Genomic DNA, 18,193 nt, shown 5'->3' with positions numbered 1-18,193 from the left:
AATCCAGTAAATATTTGCAGTCTTCATGGCCTACTAAGATAGGGCAGTACCTCCTTTGGGAAACATTCCAGGTTATTAAAGGGTAAAACATGATTGTTTTTTCTTTCCTGGTACCCCTGCCACCTTCCTCTGGCAGCAACATCCCTATTTTCCTTTAGGGAATCATCCTTATCCCATTTTCATTCCTTATAGTTTAGGTAGGGCTAAGCATTTCCTGGAATGTGTACATGACCCAAATCAAGTAGCTTGACTTTTATTGGAATTTTAAGGGGTGCTTTTCACTGGGGTTACTAAGCTGGTGTCTCCATGAGAAGACAAACTACCTGATTGTAGAAAAAGGCAGACCTGAGAAAGCAACCAAGTCTTGATGATATCAGTGAGGCCCTGGCTACAGTGAAGACACTGACCACTGAACATTTTAGTTACTGAACCAACTTACATTCCTTTAAAAAAAATTGCTTAAGCCAGATTGAGTTCTGTTTCTATCACTTGCAGCTGCAGTATTCTTCACAGTTAGTAATCCCGCGTGTCTCACACATACACCCATGCCCATCACACTCCTTACAGACCAAACAGAGGAACCACACTGACTTTTGCCTCTAAGTGCAGGTTTACCTGCTGTCCTCAAATCTAAGTCATCATTATTTTTCTGAGCTGTGTCGTGCAACTGTCAATGTTTAGCCTTCCACGCAAGGTGCCTTCCATACCGCGATCAGTAAGTGGACATTTCAGGTTGTCCCAAATGGTTTCAGGTTCTAAGTCCAGGTTGGGGGAAAAGGTAGAACGCTCATCTAGCAGTCTGACCCAAATTAAACTCCAAGAAGCACACGTGATAAGGACTGTTCCCTGAACTTGTGAGCTGGTTCTGGGAAGAGCCTGCTAAAACAAACTTGGCTTTATTCCTTTGACTTGCTGGTACCAAGGAAATGTGCACTTACCACTGTGATGGGTCAGAAAAGTCTCACACATTTTACCCTCCTAACTTTGCTACAGGGAAAGGGACAAACTGTGTGTGGATCAAGAGGCAGACTGAAATGCTCTGAGGATGCCTTGTAGGAAAGAGGCTGACATCACTCAATCACCAGTTACTGTTCCCATTCCTGCCCTACCTGGACCTTTTGGTATATACCATACAACTCCCCCCAACTTGTCAGGGAGCAGTGAATTGTAGACATTTTAATCTGAAGGTCTTTGCTGGTTCTGTTCCCTTTGCTTGGGATGCCCTTCTACACTGCAGAACTCTTTCAAGGCCCAGGTCAAAGGTTAGCTCTCCTCGGAACCCTTGCTCCTTTAGTATTTTATTTTAGCAGCTCTTTTAAATATTAGCATTTCTTACCTTGGGTCAGTGGGTCACTATGAATAGGCTTTGGAAGGTCTATTAATGCTCCTGGGGTTACCCGAGAGGTCTGTGTGTCTGTGCCCATGTGTGTTACTCAGGAGGGGAGGGTCAGAACTTCCATCAGAGTCTCCAAGAGGTCCTGTGACCCAGTGAACGATTAAGAGCCACCAATTTCTTATGTGTCTCTCTTATGAGTTCCTGAGGGCAAGAGTTACATCTTTTTCCATCTTAGACTCTCCAGCACTGGTCCATGATAGACACTCATAATTGCTGGCAGAAGGCTCTTAGTGACCCACAGAGGCAACATTTTTACAGGCAAAGGAAAGAAAACAGAATGGTTTAATTTGTAGAGTTGAGTTGTTTGTTTTTGATTACAGCATTCAGCATGTAAATTACATTCACCTCTTGGTACAGAAATGGCCCTCTGCCACTTCCCTGGGACAGTTAATCCAGGCAGAATTATTCCTGGGCAACCCTTACCTATGTGTCTGCCAGCAATCACCCTCTCTCCTTTTTTTTTTTTTTTTTTAATTTAAAAAATTTGTTTTCCTCTCTCCCTTCTTACAATCATATGTAAGCTCTCTCTCATCCAGAATAACTCGGACGTGGGGTCTTTCGTTCAACTGAGTAGCCATATACAGTACAGCACCACTGATTTGTCAACGGATTTGATATATTCTGAACTCCAGATCAAGACCTTGCATTACTTAACCGTTGAAGTCTTTGAGGATCCCAAAGGCACTTGAGAATCTGGCAGTGTCTCAGGGTCACCAATTTTCACTGGACAGTATTAAGACAGAGAGAAGGTTTGCTAAGTCTGTCCTGGCCCTGGGTATTCACTCTGAAAAGAGTTTGTTTGAATAAGTTTGTTTGAATAACATATTGGCTCTTCATGTCATTCTGCAGGTGCAAAATGAACAACACAGAGAGTTTCATTTTGCTCATCCATTGGTCCTAAATTTTCGGTAATGAAAATGTATTATTTGTGTAAGGGAAGTTATAAAAATACTAACAAAAAATTAAAGGTAAAACGCGGGGTGTTTGGATCCCAAGAAAACAGGAGTTTACTATGGTTTAGAAGTCAGAGTGACTGTACATAATAATTAGGTTTAATCGACAATACTTTTTCTGAAATTCCTGAATTTTTGCTAAGTTTTATATATCATCACTAGCTTGAGTTTCCCCCCTCTCTTACTTTTATTACTAGAGTCACCAAAAGGAAAATTTTAAATATTTCAAAACTAGTTGTTTCTGGGCAAGTCACGCAGCACACACTCCTCATGTCTCTTCTGGTTTCAGACATAAAGGGGAACCCAGCTCAGACAAGAACAATCCTTGCTGCACACCCGCCAGCTCACGCATCCCCCTTTTTATTCCAAGAGGCTCCAGCTCAAACAAAAGTTACAAGGTTAAGCGCTACTCCGAGTTCCTGACACAGCTGACCCCCGCTTGGTCTTCAAAAAATAGAGGTCTGTAATTCCTTTTTGAACATGCCTTCGAAGTGGAGGTCTTTGGCCATGAGCTCCTCTTCGACATCATCTAGTGCCCACTGGTGATCCGTCAGCTCCAAAGCTTCCCACTCTGTCTGCAGAGGAAGAGAACGTGGGGGCAGGGAGAGAAGGGCTGTTATAAGAGCAGCGCTGACCTGCTTGGGCCAGGAGCTGGGTTCAGCTATGGACATGTGAAGCTCACTCAATCCTATGAGGTAGGTGCTGCTCTCCCCTTACCCACCCCCGCCCCCAAGTTACAGACTAGGAGACTAGGCTAAGAAAGAAAGGATTTGTTCAAAGTCATTGGCGCTGGCAACTAATTACATTTCTCAAGTATTCTATTAATGCTGACTACTTTCGCCTTTAGTAGGTTTTTAAAAAAGGTTGTGTGAAACTTCATGTGCAATACAAATGCTAGCTCATGGGTGTGGGTTTTAAATACATAATTCAGGCCGTCAAGTTCACCCCTCTAACGCGTGCAGTTTAGTGGTTTGTAGTAAATTCACAAAGATGTGCAACCATCATCACTACCTAATTCCAGAACACTTTCGTCACCGCAAAAACAACTCCATACCAAACAGCAAACACTCCCCACTATCCCCTCCCTCAAACCCTGGCAACTACTACTTTACTTTCTGTATCTTTTTTTTTTTTTTTTTGGCTTTGTTGGGACTTCGTTGCTGCGCGGGCTTTCTGTAGTTGCGGCGAGCGGGGGCTACTCTTCCTTGCAGTGCGTGGGCTTCTCATTGCAGTTGCTTCTCTTGCTGCGGAGCACGGGCTCTAGGCATGTGGGCTTCAGTAGTTGTGGCTCATGGGCTTGGTTGCTCCGCAGCATGTGGGATCTTCCCAGACCAGGGATCAAACCCTTGTCCCCTGCATTGGCAGGCGGATTCTTAACCACTGCACCATCCGGGAAGTCCCTGAACATTCTTGTACTAAGTTTTTGTGTGAATATGTGTTTTCAGTTCTCTTGGGTACTTAGCTAAGAGTAGAACTGCTGGGTCATATATGGTAACTATGTTTAACTCTTTGAGGAAAGGCTAAAAACTGTGTTCCGAAGTGGCTGCACAATCCAGCAGGTATGAGGGTTCCAGTTTCTTTGCATCTTTGTCAACGCTCATTATCCATCTTTGTATCTCATTGTGGTTTTTTTTCTTTTTTCTTTTTTTTGCAGTACGTGGGCCTCTCACTGTTGTGGCCTCTCACGTAGCAGAGCACAGCCTCTGCAGGCTCAGTGGCCATGGCTCATGGGCCTAGCCGCTCTGCAGCACGTAGGATCTTCCCAGACCAGGGCACGAACCTGTGTCCCCTGTATCGGCAGGTGGACTCTCAACCACTGTGCCACCAGGGAAGCCCACAGTCTTCATTTTGACAAAGTTCCACTTATCTATTTTTCCTTTTGCTGCTAATGCTTTTGATGTCATATCTAAGAAACCACTGCCTAATCCAAGGTCACAAACATTTACACCTACGTTTTCTTTTAAGAGCTTTATAATTTTAGTTCTTTAAGTCTTTGACCCATTTAAAAACTTTTATTCAAAAAAAATTTTTTTTATTGTGTTAAAATATATATACAATACAAAATTTGCCACTTTTAGCCACTGTTAAGTATACAATTTAGTGGCATTTATTAGGTTCACAATGCTGTGCAACCATCACCACTATCTATTTCCAAACTTTTCATCCCCTGAAACAGAGACTCTGTACCCAGTAAGCAATAAGAATCTTTTCTCCCCCACTGAATTGTCTTGGCACCTTTGTCAAAAATCATTTGATCTAAATGTATGGATTTATTTCTGAACTCTCAATTCTATTCTGTTGATCTGGATGTCTGTCCATATGCCAATCCCACACAGTCTTGATTACTGTAGCTCAGAAGTAGGTTTTCAGATCAGGAAGTGTGTGTCTTCCAACGTTGTTATTATTCAACATTGTTTTGCCTGTTCTGGGGCCCTTTCATCTCCATATGAACTTCTGGATCAGACTGCCAATTTCTGCAAGAAAGGTTGGTGCAATTTTGATAGGGATTATGTTGAATCTGTAGATCAACAGATCTAGGGCTATTGCCATCTTGATAATATTAAGTCAAGATAATATGTACATGGATATATTTCCATTTATTTAGGTCTTCTTTAGTTTCTTTCAGCAGTATTTTACAATTAACAGTGTACAAGTCTTGTGTGTTTTAAATTTCTTCTTATTTTATTCTTTTTGATACTATTGTAAGTGGAATTGGGTTTTTAAAATTTTTTTTTATTTGAAGTATAGTTGATTTACAGATGTCGTACCAATCTCTGCTATACAGAAAAGTGAATCAGTTATACGCATATAGACATTATTTTTTTACATTCTTTTCCATTATGGTTTGGAACTGTTTTCTTAATTTCAATTTTTCAGATTCTTTATTACCAGTGTGTAGAACAACGACTGCTTTCTGAATATTGATCTTGTATCCTAAAACCTTGCTGAACTTATTACATGTAATAGTTTTTTTGTGGATTCCTTATGATATTCTATATACGAGACCATGTTATTTGCAAACAAAGATAGTTTTACTTCTTCCTTTCTAATCTAGATGCCTTTTCTTTCTTTTTCTTGCCTAACTGTCCAGGCTAGAACATCTAGTACAATGTTGAATAGAAGTGGTGAGAGTGGACATCCTTGTCTTGTTCCTAACCCTAGGGGAAAAGCTTTCAGTATGAGTATGGATGTTAGCTGTGGGTCTTTCATAGATATCTTGCATCAGGATGAGCAAATTCTCCTCTATTTCTAGTTTTTATCATGAAAAATTAGTGAGAGTTTGCTGTACAAAAATTATATTGGATTTTACAAATTCCAGAATCATTTCATGAAAGGCTGTAAGTAATTTAGATTTTTTTTTTTTTTTTTTTTGGCTGTGCCGTGTGGCCTGTGGGATGTTAGTTCCTTGGCCAGGGACTGAGCCCAGGCCCTCAGCAGTCAGAGCACGGAGTTCTAATCACTGGACCGCCAAGGAATTCCCAATTTAGATTTTACTGAATGAAATTTATATCATGGTCCAAAAAAGTTCAAAATATTCCAAATGTTTAGCTGGTACCTCTGATTGGGCTGTTTTTATAACTTTATTTACAGTGTGGATTAAATAGGGTGAGCATTTAAAAACCAGTAAAAGTACCAAGAATCTCTAATTTACTTAACAGATGATTCTGTCTCTGGAATAAGAGACATGTAAATGGAAATACATTTTTGCTAAATTTAAAGGATGGAACCATACATACTACACTCACTTCAGGAAATTTTTTTTTTTTTTTTTTTTTTTTTTTTGCAGTACGCAGGCCTCTCACTGTTGTGGTCTCTCCCGTTGCGGAGCACAGGCTCTGGACACGCAGGCTCAGCGGCCATGGCTCACAGGCCCAGCCGCTCCGCGGCATGTGGGATCTTTCCAGACCGGGCACAAACCCGTGTCCCCTGCATTGGCAGGTGGACTCTCAACCACTGCACCACCAGGGAAGCCCAGGAAATTCATCTTTAAAGGTAACTCTGGTAACACCTTTCCGAGCTTCAGTGAAGCTCGGAGGAGAAGTGAGTGTACCTTAAAAGCTTTGTTGGTGTCTGCAGGCATGGCCATGGCTGCTCCAGTCATCTGTTCCTGCATCATCCGTGATTGGTCAGCAGCTGCAGCGTAAGACACATCCGCATGAGTGCCAGGGCGCAGAAAGCACCCAGGACCCTCGGAGAAGGATGGTCCTTACACAGCACTTACAGATGCTTGGTAGTGGCCCTAGTGGGCCAGTTCACTGGCCCTGTCACGCACTATGTGAAAGCACTTTACCTCTTCTGAAAAATGGACATGATAATAGCAGGAGACGGAAGATAACTAAAGGAAGTGCTAAACTTTATTTCAAATTTAAGTAACACTAACAACAGCCATCAGTTACTGAGCAACTCCTACATGCCAGGTACTTCACTAAGTACTTTATGTATCTACCTCATCTACTCCTAACAACAAACCCAGAAGTCAATTATTAAGATAGGCAAACAGAGGATTGGAGTGGGTAAGTAACTTGCCCAAGGTCCCAGCTATTAAGTAAGAGAGCCAGGATTGATACCAGCAGGAACTCTAGGCAATGAGTAAACTGATCAAACCCGGCCTTCTTTCAGCTTCAGGTTTACAGGCTTGTATTGCTGGTGCTGGATCCCTCACAGGAGGGCATCAGACTCTGGGCAACTAAATACTGTCCCCATGATTACCAAGGAGAATTCAGGTCTTCAGTCTGACCCTGGGGTTTTTAAGACTCAGAATACCTCAGAAACTTATGAATGCGTTTAAGGAATGAAGCACTGTATCTGGCTGTGCTCACAAACAGCACAGCCTACGTGATCATTCTGGCCCTGGCATGACTGACTCATCTACTGAAGTATTTGCTTCTTACCATTATCTTGGCCCAAAATCAGAGAGTAAATGCTTCGAAGCCCAAAGACATTGAGGAAATACCAGGATGCAGAACTCACCCTAGGAAGCAAAAGTGAAACAATGTAGGTAAGTTATTTCAGAATTCATGTAGTTCACACACTTTTCTACCAACCAGAGTTGTTCAGAGTAGGTAAAGGGATCACCTGGGGCAGGCTGTAGTCATCCAAAGCACAACCAAAGAAGAAGCACAAGTTGTGAAGGCCACGTTACAAATAGTTATAGCTCTCTGCATGCGAAAAGCTGAGCACTGGATTTGGACAGACTTTGGGGTCAAATCTCAATTCCTCCACTCACTTCACAGAGCTGCCATGAGGACAGAATAAGGTAATATATGGAGGCAAACTGCTCCTTCCGGCTCTGTGATAAATTCTTTGGCATTCAGTAGCAGGAACTGAACTCACAACTCGTGTGCTTCATTTTATCAGGGAATGCAAGCTTTGTTTAATTTAATTTTTCCTTCATACATAATGGATTTTCAAACCATTTATTATTTGTAATCATAAAAACAACACACACTTGTTATATATAATAAATGTAAACAATACTTAAGTACATAAAATATAAATAGAAAGAGGCCTCCTGTCCTGAATTCCATTCTCTAGAAGGAATCACGAGTGTTGGTGGGCTTCATACCGAAGACTGTAGCAACTGGGAAAGCCATTCCAAGTTTTGAACTATTATCATCAAAGCTCTCCTTAGCTTAGGTTTCCCACCTTACCCCAATAAAGTTAATATGCTCGCATATAATAAAAACTAAAGAGTATAAGAAATGATACAGAGATGGAAAGAACCCACACTTCATTCCAATACTTGGGTCACACCTATCTGTACATAATGTTGCAGGTTGGTAAGCTAGTTTATATCCGGTTCTAGGCTCCTTTGTCCATGCGAGTATGTCAGATGCTGAGAAAAGACAAAAAAGCTTTTCTCCAGCCCATGAAGTTTTTGTTTAGCCCACATGAGACTGGAAGGTCAAGGTTTAATAGAGTCATGCTACTCATATTAAGTATAGCTTTTCTCCTCTGGGGGAAGGGTGCATAGCCAAGACTCTCCCAGCACCGGGTCTATCCTGTCCCTCCCAAAAAACCAGAGACTGCTCTGCTCCAACCAGGGAGTGAATCAAGATCAGCACTGGTTACCCGTTTCCCATTCGCCTCCTCCTCCTACTGTTTGGCTTCCTTTAGATGCTAGTCTTTGGGAAGCCATAGACAAAATAATCTGGAGAGACCACATGAAGAAGCACTGCTGCATTCCAGAGGCTGTAGCAGTGTTCTAAGAGCTCTTAGATTTTGGGTTTTATTACTCTGGCTATAAAAAACAGAATGGTAAGACACGAGTGTTGGATTTGGACAGGTTTGTGGTCAAATCTCAATGTCTCCAATTCATAGGGTTTCCATGTATTATAAAATAATGTATGGAAAATCCTTAGAACAGTGACTGGTACCAATGAAAAGGATTAATGTTGTTATTAGCAGTAATGTATTTTGGAAAAAAGAATACCAACATCCACTTCTATAAGCTCCAGGGTATGTATTGCTAAAAAGTCTGCCTTGGCCAGAGTTCCTGGCTTTATCTTTTAAATTTCTTGGGGTGGACACATCTGCTCTTGGACTCCTAAGCCCCACGATGCTAGGGAAAAAGAGGCAGATACAGGGCTTCCCTGGTGGTGCAGTGGTTAAGAATCTGCCTGCCAATGCAGGGGACACGGGTTTGAGCCCTGGTCCAGGAAGATCCCACATGCCGCGGAGCAATGGAGCCCATGTATCACAACTACTGAGCCTGTCCTCTAGAGCCCGCAAGCCACAGCTACTGAGCCCATGTGCCACAACTACGGAAGCCTGCGCACCTAGAGCCCGTGCTCCGTAACAAGAGAAGCCATCGCAATGAGAAGGCCGCGCACTGCAATGAAGAGTAGCCCCCGCTCGCCACAACTAGAGAAAGCCCGTGTGCAGCAACGAAGACTCAACGCAGCCAAAAATAAAATTAATTAATTAAAGAGGCTGATACATTCTCTCCTTTTGCAAGACTCATGTAAAAGTTGCCATAATCCACCTGTGGCATTGAGTGGAGTTTCAATGAGAAAAACTCCAAAAACCCGTTCCAGTGAAGCAGGCAAACTGGAAATCCTATTCAAGAGATCCCTGTTTTAGATTTTGGTTGGTGTTTTTATTAAATAGAAGAAAGTCCTTACCAGGAGGCATCTAATGTGAGTAGTTCAATTCCTTGCTGTAGCATAGGCTTAAAACGGAGGGTCAGTGGAAATGGGACCTTGGCTGCAGAGAAGAAAGAAAAAATTCAGAATCACTCCCAGCTTCCTTTGTAGAACAGTTTAAGTGTGACGCACATATTCTTTCCCTGAGGAGGTGGGAAATCTGTACCATAAAGTGTTTAGAAAATGATTTCCACAAGGAGATGTGTGTCACCTCCTGAAGAATTAACAGTCAAATGTCACTCTGCTCTAGTTCCTTGAACAACACCAGCTTCTCTAGTGCTTAAGAAGCAGGGGCTCAAACTGAGCTGTGTCCCAAAATCTGGAAAAGAAACTTGCACTGATCTGTTAAGCCCAAAGTGGAATACATACACACAAAGAACTACATTACTGAGAAACCTAGTTCATTTAAATCAAAGCCGCTTACAAACAAGTTGACCAACAACTCACCCCAACACCTAGAAAATGAAGTGAAGACAGAAATAGGCTTCCCTTTCCCTACTCACTAGAATACCAAACTAGTTTCGGATATAAACTAGCAAGCCACTTGTTCTATTAGTAAAAAAGCAACCACATCATGAACTTATGATCATTTTGGGATAAGAGCCGTAAAATCAGATCATATTAAATTTTTTTGTTCAAAGACTTATCAGTTTCCACTAGAGAACACAGGACCCATGATAGTAGTGTCTCAGCAGCCCTTGGATTTCTGAATAGGGTCATGGGAAAGGATCACAGATGAAGTAAACCTGAAGTCTTCTGGGTCTGTAACTTACTTGTGACAAAGCCTGAAAATGTCATGTTGATCCATCCACCAATAAGAATCATAGGGAGGACATTTGTGACATTGCCCTTCATCATGTCTGTGAGCATAGTGGGATCTAAGAAAAACACAAGAAACCAATACCTGTTACCACTGTTGGCAGGGACTTACTCCTATTTTTGTAAGTTTTAAATTTATTTGATAATTAAAGTAATACAAGCTCATTGTAAAAAATTCAAACGACATAGAAACACAGCATGGAGACAGTTCCTCTGAGCCTACTCTCTGAACATTTTTAGCTGTTTGTTTTATCTCCTTCCATCTTTATATATCTATAAAAACATACATATGCAATTATACATGAATATACACACAATAGTTTCTCTCTCTCTCTCTCTCTATATATATATATACATATAAAGGGCTACTATGCTTACTATTCTGCTACTTTTTTTGTTTGTTTTGTTTTTTGACCATGTTGGGTCTTCGTTGCTGCGCGCGGGCTTTCTCTAGTTGTGGCAAGTGGGGGCTACTCTTTGTTGTTGTGCGTGGGCTTCTCATTGCAGTGGCTTCTCTAGTTGTGGAGCACGGGCTCTAGGTGCGTGGGCTTCAGTAGTTGTGGCACATGGGCAGTAGTTTTTTTTTTTTTACTTAATTAATTAATTTATTATTTATTTTTGGCTGCATTGGGTCTTCGTTGCTGCCCTCAGGCTTTCTCTACTTGTGGCGAGCGGGAGCTACTCTTCGTTGCGGTGTGCGTGCTTCTCATTGCAGTGGCTTCTCTTGTTGCAAAGCATGGGCTCTAGGCGCACGGGCTTCAGTAGTTGTGGAACACGTGCTCAGTAGTTGTGGCTCGTGGGCTGTAAAGCACAGGCTCAGTAGATGCGGCACATGGGCCTAGTTGCTCCACGGCATGTGGGATCTTCCTGGACCAGGGCTCGAACCCGTGTCCCCTGCACTGGCAGGTGGATTCCCAAGAAGTGCGCCACCAGGGAAGTCCCTATTCTGCTTCTTAATTTTAAAAAGTTAACATATTGTGAATGGTGTTTCCACATTGGTATAATATCTCTCATTATTTTTAATGTCTGCATGGGAGTCCACCGTGTGGTCACTCATCACTTCTGGGTAGGCCTATAGATTGTTTTTTGTTTGTTTGTTTGGTTTTTTGGCCAGTAAACAGTGTCACCAACAACTTCCTTGTACATAAATCTGCATGTTTATTTAACTGTTTCTGTAAGAGAAACTCTTAGAAGAATTTCTGGGCCAAGGGATTTGACCATTTAAAACTGACTTTCAACAACAGTGAGAGGGCCTAACATCCCATGACCTTGACAATAGCAGTTTTGGTCAAGCTCTTCAATCTTTGCCAGTTTAATGGGCTAAAAACGACGTCTTGTTTTAATTTGCATTCCACTGATTTTAGTGATGTCAAGTATCTTTTCATATACTTATTGGTCTTTTTTTTCTTGTACGTTTTCTAAAAGACTTATTAAAATCAATTCCAGTATCTTTTGTCTAGGTTTAAAATAACTGGTTATCTCACCTAAAGAAATAGGTACTGAAATGAGTGGATAGGCAACACTGAATAATAAGTTATTTTGTTTTACCTTAAAGATGTTGTATTTTTCACATGACTGGGATCAGAGAAAGTAAGAAATCTGTTAGAGGAAAAACTGTAGGACGGGCCAAGCAATCATGTCTGACAAAGAAATGGATGGTCTAGGGAACAGTCAGGCAGAATCTGGAGGTCATCTGTCAGCAGTAGGATCCAGGCACTGGATGGGACCCGGGACTGGAATGCTTTCCAGCTGTGCTTCTCAGAGCCCCGGGTCCTGAGGAACAGTGGCACGAACCCGTGTCCCCTGCATCGGCAGGCGGACTCTCAACCACTGCGCCACCAGGGAAGCCCTGAGAGCTCTTTTTTTAATCCACTTTATACACTGGGGTTCCCTGAAGATTTATTGGAAAAAGGGAACCCCACTTCTGTAGATTCCTGTATCCGATGATCCCTAACGTCCCTTAGATTACTGTCTTGTAAAATTTAAATTTCAAATAAAATGACATCCTCCCTGCCCATCCCCCCAATAATGTTAAAAGTCTTCCTTAAAGATAAGAGAAGGGAATAAACATACCAGTCATAGGAGAAGGAGGAACAACCTTTCTTTTAGTTTTTTTGAAAAATCCATCCTCTGGGTTGTTGAAGTAATATTTTCGTGTCAGGAAAGACTAGTAGAAAAAAGAACTTTTTAAGTCTTAAAACTGTGACATAGCACATTGTCAAATTATTCCCCCAAGGTTTAGTCAGAAGGCCATTGGAATATGCTGTTACACTCAGAGCTGGTAGCCTACTTGGCAGCCGACCTGACACTTTAGCTGAGTCACATTTAAAAACAATTTCCCAAGAAGGGCAAGGTCACAATGACAGCAAACACCACCAGGACACAGCTTAATTACTGACTTGCCCGCCTTCAGCTTTCCCCCAAGAGTCCCCTTATAAAACATTCAGATATCTACTGCCCTCAACAGTGAATCATGGAGCTTTTACTCATTTATGAGTACCTGTTTGGGAATGTATTTTCCATTTTCCCTGAGGACTCTGCTTCGAATTAGGACTTGACTGAAAAATACAACCAAGACAATGAGATTTTTAAAAGCGAAACACTAGAAGAAAATGAGAGAATAAAGTAGAACACCTATTTAAACACGACAGGGCCTATTTGGCAATAGCTCTGTGCGGAAACTTTTCAAAATAGTGTCCTTAAAACCAGTAGAACATATTTAACCCAACAATGAGCTTTCCAAAAGAGCATTTTCAAAAGTGACTGTTCCTGAACAAAGATTTCTGAGGAAGGCACATTTGGGACATTACGCTCAGCTTTTTCTTACTTTATAATGAGCTAAGAAGGAACTTTCTCTGAGTGAAAAGAGTAGCAGTTGGATGCTACTCAGAAGACCTGGGGCCAGGAGGAGGGAGGAAGGGTGAGGATAAACGAAGAAAGTTTTTAAACCCGATAGAGAAGTGAGTACAAGACTTGACAGGGTTGTTACCTCACAGAAAACAAAAAGAAATTGTACTCAGGATTCAGGGTGTTAGTAAGCTTTCAATAAATACTTATTGAATTAATAAATGAAATTATCTGATACTTGAACATAATTGATCATTATAGATAACAAAGTGTAATGCCACAAGTAGGCAGTGCTAAGATACAAACATCACACAGAAGAGATAAAAATGCTAATTTTTTCCTAGATTTTCAAAGGTTGTTTTAATGAGGGGAATAAAAAACCTCCTTAAGTTAATGGAAGTCCTTCTTGAAAAGTGAAAAAAACTGTATACAGAAATGAACACAAGAAAACTGTTCTTGGTTTTCTGTCTACTCCACAGTGTAGCCCACCTGCCCTAAGCAGTCAGCTGGTACGCTTAGCCGGTACGGTCACCTTATGCATATTCTAGCTTCTCCATGTGCTGAGATTGCTCTAGCGCCCCCTCCCTCACCAATCCTACCTCATCATGCCCCAACACCCTTTTCAAATCCTACCTTCTCCATAGAACTTCTTTTTTTTTTTTTTTTCAGTACGCGGGCCTCTCCCTGTTGTGGCCTCTCCCGTTGCGGAGCACAGGCTCCGGACGCGCAGGCTCAGTGGCCATTGCTCACGGGCCCAGCCGCTCTGCAGCATGTGGGATCTTCCCGGATGGGGGCACGAACCCGTGTCCCCTGCATTGGCAGGCGGACTCTCAACCACTGCGCCACCAGGGAAGCCCTAGAACTCTTTTTTTAATTGTAGTTGATTTACAATATTGCATTAGTTTCAGGTATACAGCATAGTGATTCAGGTTTTTTTTTGCTTATTATTTTCCATTATAGGTTATTACAAGATATTAGATATAATTCCCTGTGTTATACAGTAAATCCTTGTTGCTTATCTATTTTAGGTACGGTAGTTTGTATCTGTTAATCCCATACTCATAATTTGTTCCTCCCCGCCTCCTCGTGCCCTTCGGTAACCATAAGTTTGTTTTCTATGTCTGTGAGTCTGTTTCTGTTTTCTATATAGATTCATTTGTATTATATTTTAGATTTCACATATAAGTGATACAGTGTTTCTCTTCGTCTGGCTTATTTCACTAAGCATAATATTCTCTAGGTCCATCCATGTTGCTGCAAATGACAACATTTCATTCCTTTTTATGGCTGGGTAATATTCCATGGAACTCTTCTTGATGCCCGGTGGCCTCATGGAATTCTCTCTGGTCCTCCTCCTTTGACCTCATTATACTGTACAGCTGACTGCTCTATACACAAGCCTACAGAGGTGACAGGTGATATGTTTCGTTCCCTGGGAGCTAGTCTAAAGCTATTCACGGACTTCTCTGGTGGCACAGTGGTTAAGAATCTGCCTGCCAATGAAGGGGACACGGGTTCAAGCCCTGGTCCGGGAAGATCCCACATGCCACGGAGCAACTAAGCCCATGCGCCACAACTACTAAGCCTGCGCTCTAGAGGCCATGAGCCACAACTACTGAGCCCACGCATCACAACTACTGAACCCCGTGCACCTAGAGCCCATGCTTCGCAAGAAAAGAAGCCATCGCAATGAGAAGCCCACGCACTGCAACGAAGAGTAGCCCCCACTCGCCACAACTAGAGAAAGTCCATGCGCAGCAACGAAGACCTAATGCAGCCAAAAATAAATTAAAAAAATAAATAAAGACATCTTTTAAATAAATACATAAATAAAGCTATTCACAATGTGGCCTGTGTACCAAAACTGGTCTGTGACGAGGTAAGAAAAGTCACTGAGAGTGAGGGTTTAGAAACCTTTATAGTAAACTGACATTGTCACAACATCCAAATATGTGATCAAAAAATTTTACAAAAGCACCAGTCTGAGATAAACTGGAAATTGAAAAACCAAAACAATTGGTCCTTTACCACTGACAGTATAAGCAGCACTGGGTCTCCAATAATGGGTAAGAATTTAAACTCTGATGTTAGACAGATGGGTTGAAGTCTCTGCTCTGCCACTTGTTAATTATGTGATCTTGGGTGACTCATTTAAATTCCCTACGCCTCCATTCATATTGTGTATAATAACAGATTTATTCTCATTGAAGAAATACTTCTTGAGCTTCTGAGTGCCATGTTAGGTGACATGAACAACAGTGATCAAAAAGCAAGTATCTCCAGAAAATTAAAGTTTAGTGGGGGAGAAAAACATTAATCAGATAACCACAGGAATAAATGTGAAATTCATCTGTTATGTCCTAGGAAGGAGAGATGAATGGGGGATGTGACTGAGTCTAGTAAGTCGAGGTCTTGGAGAAAGCTTTGCTGAGGGAGTATGATGACGTTGAAATCTTAAGGATGAGTAGAGATTACCTTGGCCACGTGCTGGAGGGAACAGCTGTGAGGGAGGAGTAAGCACTGTCTCCGAGGACCTGAAAAGGCCATATGGCTGGAAGAAAGAGGACTACAGAAATGTGGTGAGACAAGGCTTGAGAGGTTGGCAAGAGCCAGACTATGCAAGGCCATGTGAGTCTCAATGCTTTTTAAGAAAATCGTGGTGAAAAACATGTAACAAAATTTACCATCTTTACCACATGTAAGCGCACAGTTCAGTAGTGTTAAGTATATTCACATTGTTGTGAAATAGATCTCCAGAACTTTTTCATCCTGCAAACCTGAAACTCTTCCCATTGCACAGTAACTCCCCCATTCCCCCTCTCCCAGCTCCTGGTAACCACCATTCTATCAATATTTTCTGTGAATTTGACTATTTTAGATACTTCACATAAGTGGAATCATACAGATACTGTCTTTTTGGGTCTGGTTTCTTTTACTTAGCTTAATGTCCTTAAGGTTTATCTATGTTGTACCATGTAACATGTTCCTTTCTTTTTAAGGGTTCCACTGTATTTTAGTCTTTATCTTAAAAGCAAAAGCGGAAGGAAGGAAACCCCTGCTGGTGGGAATGTAAACTGGTACAACCTTTATGGAAAATAGTGTGGAGGTTCCACAAAAAATTAAAAATAGAATAGAATCACATTAAAAAATATATATATATACATTTGCATCCCCATGTTCATTGCAGTATGAATCACAATAGCCCAGATATAGAAACAACCTTGAAAGGATAAAGACAACATGATATACATATAGACACACACACAGAGGAGTATTATTCAGCCACGAAAAAGAAGGAAACCCCTCATTTGCAACAACATGGATGAACCATGAACACATTATATTAAATGAAATGAGCCAGACACAAAGGGACAAATACTGTACGATTCCACTTATAGGAAGTACCTAGAGATAGAAAGTAGAACGGTGGGTCCCAGGGGCTGAGGGAGAAGGAAATGAGTCATTATTTAATAGGCTCAGAGTTTCTGTTAGGGATGAGGAAAATATTCTGGAAGTGGACGGTGGTGACAGTTGCACAACAATGTGAATGTACTTTGCCACTGAATTGTATACTTAAAAACAGTTGAAATGGAAAATTTTATGTTACGTGTGTTTTACCACATTTTTTTTTAAAGAGCAAAAAGGAAATACTGAAGGACTTTAAGCTGACTTCTTCCCATATATTATGTCATTTAAAGTGATTACCACTGTACTGGCATATCCTAAGCACTAAGTTAATGGTATCTCCTATCTTCCTTGTGCATGTTTTATCACTTGGACTGAAACTCCCTGAGAGTAGGATCTTGACCTTGTCATATTTTGTACCCCAGAGCATACAGCACAGTGCAGGGCACATGGTTGGTCGTCAAGAAAACCTTGTTCACTATAGATAATTCAGGACTTCCACAGGCTGAACAGAAATTCGGCTAGGTCTCTATACTGCTGAGCAATTTTGCAGACGTGGGGTTGAGAATCGTGACCTTGAGGCATTTAAACCCTGAAGCAAGGCAAACTTAAATTATCCTATACGTTCTAAACACTCAGTTTCTCTAAGGTCTGCAAATTCTACAAGAAATTCTAAATTTTGCATTTTCGTTTCCATTAATATCTAAAAATAAGTCCTTGTACTGGTTATAAAGGGAAAGTTTCTGTTTTGCAGTGGTAATTTGCAACTGAAAAACATTTTCTTAAAATAAAACTCTAGTTTTTGTTTTTTTTCCTTTCCAAAGAGTCAGTGTATTCTTCAATCTTGAGAACAACTTTTTACATACATTCTATTCCCAAATGTGGTCTAATATTTTTTTATTTGTGTGTTTTTCATTTTTGGCTTAACACATTTTAGAAAAATTTTAGTAACTTTTGAGGCAGTAAAACTTAATTTATGAAACCAAATGTCCCATTTTGTGATCATTCAGGCTTATGGAAACTTATACTGTATCTAGAGAAATGTTTTACAGACATCACCTAAAATTTAATCCCCACGCCTGCTCTATGAGGCATGACCTGGTATCATCGTCCTTTTGCAGATGAAGAAAGTGAAACACAGGGGTAACTCAACCAAGGACAGTCAGCTAGCGGGGGCGCGATGTGAACCCGGGCAAACTGACATAACCCCTGCACTTTCTTGCCCAAGGTCACGAGAGAGTGAGATCGTCGGAGAGGGGAGGGAGCTGACCTGTCGGAGACTTGTTCCTGGGTGAGCTTTTTGTCGCTCTGCAGCAGGATGGAAACGTAGTGGCGAATCATGCCCACGAAGAAGGTGATGATAACGATAGGCAGGACCACCCAGAGGCGGATGTTGGAGTCGAGCAGCAGCTCCGGCCCCGCCATCTTCACAGAGAGCCGGCTCCCGGCCAGCTGCAGCCGGGTCGATCTTCACCGGGGCGCAGGTCTGCTCGTCGAGCTCGCCTCTGGGCCTTCCCACGCCCCTCAGCCGGGCGAGGCCGGAACCCCACTTCAGCCTCTGCCCTTGCGCCCTGCCCCCCGTCGGGCCGCGCGGCCGCCGGCTTCCGGCGCGGAAGTTTGACGTCACG

The 18,193-nt window shown here is 41.8% G+C and overlaps 1 protein-coding gene across 1 annotated transcript; it reads right to left on the bottom strand.

Moving 5' to 3' along the window:
• Positions 1–1,660: 1,660 nt before the first annotated feature.
• EMC3 (ER membrane protein complex subunit 3) lies at positions 1,661–18,187 on the bottom strand. Its single transcript, XM_024764612.1, has 8 exons — positions 17,836–18,187; positions 12,814–12,871; positions 12,387–12,480; positions 10,268–10,372; positions 9,474–9,555; positions 7,242–7,321; positions 6,401–6,483; positions 1,661–2,924 (listed from the first exon to the last, which is right to left on the bottom strand). The coding sequence occupies exons 1-8, from the start codon at positions 17,988–17,990 to the stop codon at positions 2,796–2,798; spliced, it is 786 nt and encodes a 261-aa protein (XP_024620380.1). The 5' UTR covers positions 17,991–18,187; the 3' UTR covers positions 1,661–2,795.
• Between the last annotated feature and the right edge of the window lie 6 nt (positions 18,188–18,193).

Source organism: Neophocaena asiaeorientalis, unplaced genomic scaffold, assembly GCF_003031525.2.
Source record: "Neophocaena asiaeorientalis asiaeorientalis breed wild unplaced genomic scaffold, Neophocaena_asiaeorientalis_V1.1 scaffold230, whole genome shotgun sequence".
Taxonomy (NCBI): Eukaryota; Metazoa; Chordata; class Mammalia; order Artiodactyla; family Phocoenidae; genus Neophocaena; species Neophocaena asiaeorientalis.
This window is presented reverse-complemented; position numbering and strand designations above follow the sequence as displayed.